Source organism: Pristis pectinata, chromosome 5, assembly GCF_009764475.1.
Source record: "Pristis pectinata isolate sPriPec2 chromosome 5, sPriPec2.1.pri, whole genome shotgun sequence".
Lineage (NCBI taxonomy): Eukaryota > Metazoa > Chordata > Chondrichthyes > Rhinopristiformes > Pristidae > Pristis > Pristis pectinata.
Window position 1 is genome coordinate 68,272,298 of NC_067409.1, and position 3,789 is coordinate 68,276,086.

General features: G+C 43.3%; 1 protein-coding gene across 1 annotated transcript; it reads left to right on the forward strand.

Moving 5' to 3' along the window:
* Positions 1-1,475: 1,475 nt before the first annotated feature.
* Positions 1,476-2,690, forward strand: LOC127570974 (interleukin-6-like). The gene is made up of 5 exons (XM_052016943.1): positions 1,476-1,491; positions 1,589-1,752; positions 1,860-1,973; positions 2,260-2,406; positions 2,517-2,690. The coding sequence occupies exons 1-5, from the start codon at positions 1,476-1,478 to the stop codon at positions 2,688-2,690; spliced, it is 615 nt and encodes a 204-aa protein (XP_051872903.1).
* The last annotated feature ends 1,099 nt before the right edge of the window (positions 2,691-3,789 follow it).

Sequence of the window (3,789 nt, forward strand, 5' to 3'; positions counted from 1 at the left end):
CTCACTGGAGTTACGAAAGATGAGGGGGATCTCATTGAAACCCACTGAATGTTGAAAGGCCTGGATAGAGTGGATGTGGAGGGGATGTTTCCAGTAGTGGGAGAGTCTAGGACCAGAGGGCACAACCTCAGAATAGAAGGACGTCTCTTTAAAACAGAAATGAGGAGGAATTTCTTCAGCCAGAGGGTGGTGAATCTATGGAATTCATTGAACAAATGGCTGTGGAGGCCAAGTCATTTGGGTATATTTAAAGCCGAGGTTGATAGGCTCTTGATGAGTAAGGGCATCAAAGGTTATGGGGACCAGGCAGGAGAATGGGGTTGAGGGGGAAAAATAAATCAGCCCATGATCCAATGGCAGAGCAGACTCAATGGGCCGAATGGTCTAATTCTGCTCTTATGTCTTTTGGTCTTATTTTGTGGTGATTTTTTTCTGTCTATAAGAATGATCACTTCTCAATATGTAATTAAAGGGTACCGTAATAGAACCATAGAACAATACAGCACAATACAGGCCCTTCGGCCCACCATGTTGTGCCACCCTTCAAACCACACCTGAGACTATCTAACCCTTTCCTCCCACATATCCCTCCATATCTTAAATTCCTCCATATGCTTATCTAACAATCTCTTGAACTTGCCCAACATATCAGCCTCCACCACCACCCCAGGCAGCGTATTCCATGCACCAACCACTCTCTGGGTGAAAAACCTCGCTCTGACGTCTCCCTTGAACTCCACCCCCCCCCCCCCCCCATTACCTTAAATCCATGCCCTCTTGTATTGAGCATAGGTGCCCTGGGAAAGAGGTGCTGGCTGTCCACTCTATCTATTCCTCTTAATATTTTGTATACCTCTATCATGTCTCCTCTCATCCTCCTTCTCTCCAATGAGTAAAGTCCTAGCTCCTTTAGTCTCTCCTCATAATCCATACTCTCTAATCCAGGCAGCATCCCGGTAAATCTCCTCCGCACCCTTTCCAACGTCTCCACATCCTTCCTATAATGAGGTGACCAGAACTGGACACAGTACTCTAATAAGTGTGGTCTTACCAGAGTTTTGTAAAGCTGCATCATTACTTCGCGGCTCCTAAACTCGATCCCATGATTTATGAAAGCTAACATCCCATAAGTAATATTGTGGGCTCCATTCAAGGTTATGATACGTGAATGGTATCATGACATGACTTGGCATTTTCACGCCTGACCGTCACGCTGATTATCCTCATTATCCTCATTATCCTCAACCACGATTATCCTCATCGGTTACCTCAGAAATAACAGAACACATTGTTGAGGAGTGGAACTCATCCTCTAGGGAAGAGTCCAAGGGTGAGTAATTGGTGCCGTAACGTAAAAATTACGAAAGGGCATTGCTAACTGGATTTTCCCCAAAGGTGGCGATTAATAAATAGTGGGGATAAAAGAGCTGGGGGAAGCTAAACATCTCAGACCTTTGTAGGAAGAGGAGCCCAAGATGAGACCTGCTCAAAGTTAGTGAACAAAGCCTCCGGTTATCTGTCCATGTCTCATTTCAGAGAGTTTGCAGAAAGAGGGAATTCTTATTCCGTTCTGTCTCTTTCCCTGCAGGTTTTTACCTACTATTGCTGGTGTGTGGAAAAGTCGCCGCTTTCCCCGTGACGGAGCCGATGCAAACGGCGGAGCGGTCACCTGCACCAGCCCTGAGCTGTGCAACGTGCGACTCTCTGGCGCTGCAAATCCAGAGCTCGGCGGCAGAACTCCGCGACTCTCAGGTGAGTGAGAAGCGCTGACAGCCGAGGGGCTGGAGCCCCGCAGTCTTTGCCTTGGTCCTTATTCACCTGCTCACTTATTCACCGTCTGACCTTTCTTCCCCCTGCAGCTGTGTGAGTATTTCTCCTTCTGTGACGGGGACCAGGGCTCGCTGCTCACCTACGACTTCAACCTGCCGCAAATCCGAGCTCAGGACAGATGCACAAAGATCAGTTTCCATAAGGTGAGCGAGAGCCAGTGGGTGCAGCAGTTTCTGTGTAAAGTGAGGCATTATATGTAACGTTTATCTCTGGAAAAAAATGGAAGATCGAGATACTTTTATTTGCATCTCTCCCAGTTTACAGTTGTTGTGTACCAGCAAAGCAGCTTATAAACGAATTTGCACAACCCAGCCGAAATGTAAATTTTACAAACTATGTATACTGCTCATTGAAATTCAGGTACAAGTTGTCAAAACAGAAGAGCCTGGGACAAGGTTATTTCTTACTTGCAGTATTTTTCCTATTTAGGAAACGTGCCTCAAAGCGATTACAAAAGGCCTTGAGAAATATAATCCCTTCTTGTTATTGGTGGAAACATCCATCATGGGTTCAAGTAACCGAATGATCTGGATGCGATCCAGCACCCAGCGCCTGACTGAACTGGTAATGCACCAGGTAAGTGTAAATTGAACCAGTTACTAAACAGCCCATTATGGTCACGGAAAACTCAAATGAAAACTATGAAAACTCAAATCACCAACTCTACTGTTCCCTTTATATTTCAGTTAAATGTCGAGTTTGGCATCAGTAACGTGAATGAGAGCGAGCTGGAAGCTTCTGCCTCGGACTTGGTGTCAAAAACAGACTGGAACAGACAAGTGAACGCGCATGTCATCCTGCGAGACTTCACCCGGTTCATGGAGAAATCATCCCGAGCCCTTCGCTTCATGAGTCTGTGAAAGTGGGCTCACCCCGAGACTTGGCAGTGCCACTTTTTAAATATACGACTATTTATCTTGCCATTTATTTATTTATTTATTGATTGATTGATTCCTAGCCCCAGCAGAATTGTTGGCACTGCCTGAAAGGCTGGCCATGACATTATGGAATTGGTTGAATTCAATTCAAACCGACATGCCCAACAGTCAGTCCGTCCTTTCTGCTACACACCAGAATTTTGTGTAATGTCTTGTTGGCGTTCGAAATGCAGGTTTAAACAGCACTTGACCGTGGGTGTTCACGATTGCAGCTGCTGAGAAAGCTCTCTCACACACTGGCACCCATCTCTCACACTCAGAGTAGCCGGAGCAGAGTGCGCTTCGGAGTTCGGGCTTTCTTCCAATTCCGGTAACCACGCAACCCCCAAAATATGGTTAAACAGAAGGTAGTAACCACCTCAGTGTATGAACGTTGTAGTTCAACATTTGGTAATACAATCTTGTATTAAAGTATATAAACGTTATTCTGTAAAAGAAATGACATTGTAAACTTAAGAAGTTGTATGTTAGCAGTTGTTTGGAAAATGTTGTTTACACTGTTCAATGTTATTAATATTTATTTTGACCCATCCATCTTTTAGAAATATTTAAAAACTGTTGCATTTCTTTTTTATTTTTAGTTTAGATCATGAGATAAAGGTCTTTATTTTGAATTACCACGACATAGATGTTTGATTTGAATATATTTAATAAACTAAAATATGACAAAATTTCAAGCTAAGTTTCAATCTGGTTATTATTATTCTGGTAGATATGCATAGACAGCAAATGTTTCTAGCAGATAAAATAAATGTCATACGGTAACTTGTCAATGTTTTAAAAAATGGTGGGGGTGCTTTTAATGGTTTTGGTTCACAAGCCACTAGATGGAGTCTGATCAGAGAAGATCACATATACATCATAGTGACAATCACATTGCCCAAATTAAATGCATTCTAGGTTGCTGACTTCAATCTTTCAATCCTCTTTGTACACCTGAGTGTTGAAAGGGAATTGTGATTGCAAATGTTATGCGCTCAATTAAAAAAGAGATTGACACATCTGCCCAAAGAACTAACAT

Excerpts from the sequence above, each read along its gene's own strand:
- LOC127570974 (XM_052016943.1), top strand. Across the intron at positions 1,753-1,859 it reads CAGAACTCCGCGACTCTCAG|CTGTGTGAGTATTTCTCCTT; the intron begins GTGAGTGAGAAG and ends TTCCCCCTGCAG. Across the intron at positions 2,407-2,516 it reads CTGAACTGGTAATGCACCAG|TTAAATGTCGAGTTTGGCAT; the intron begins GTAAGTGTAAAT and ends TTTATATTTCAG.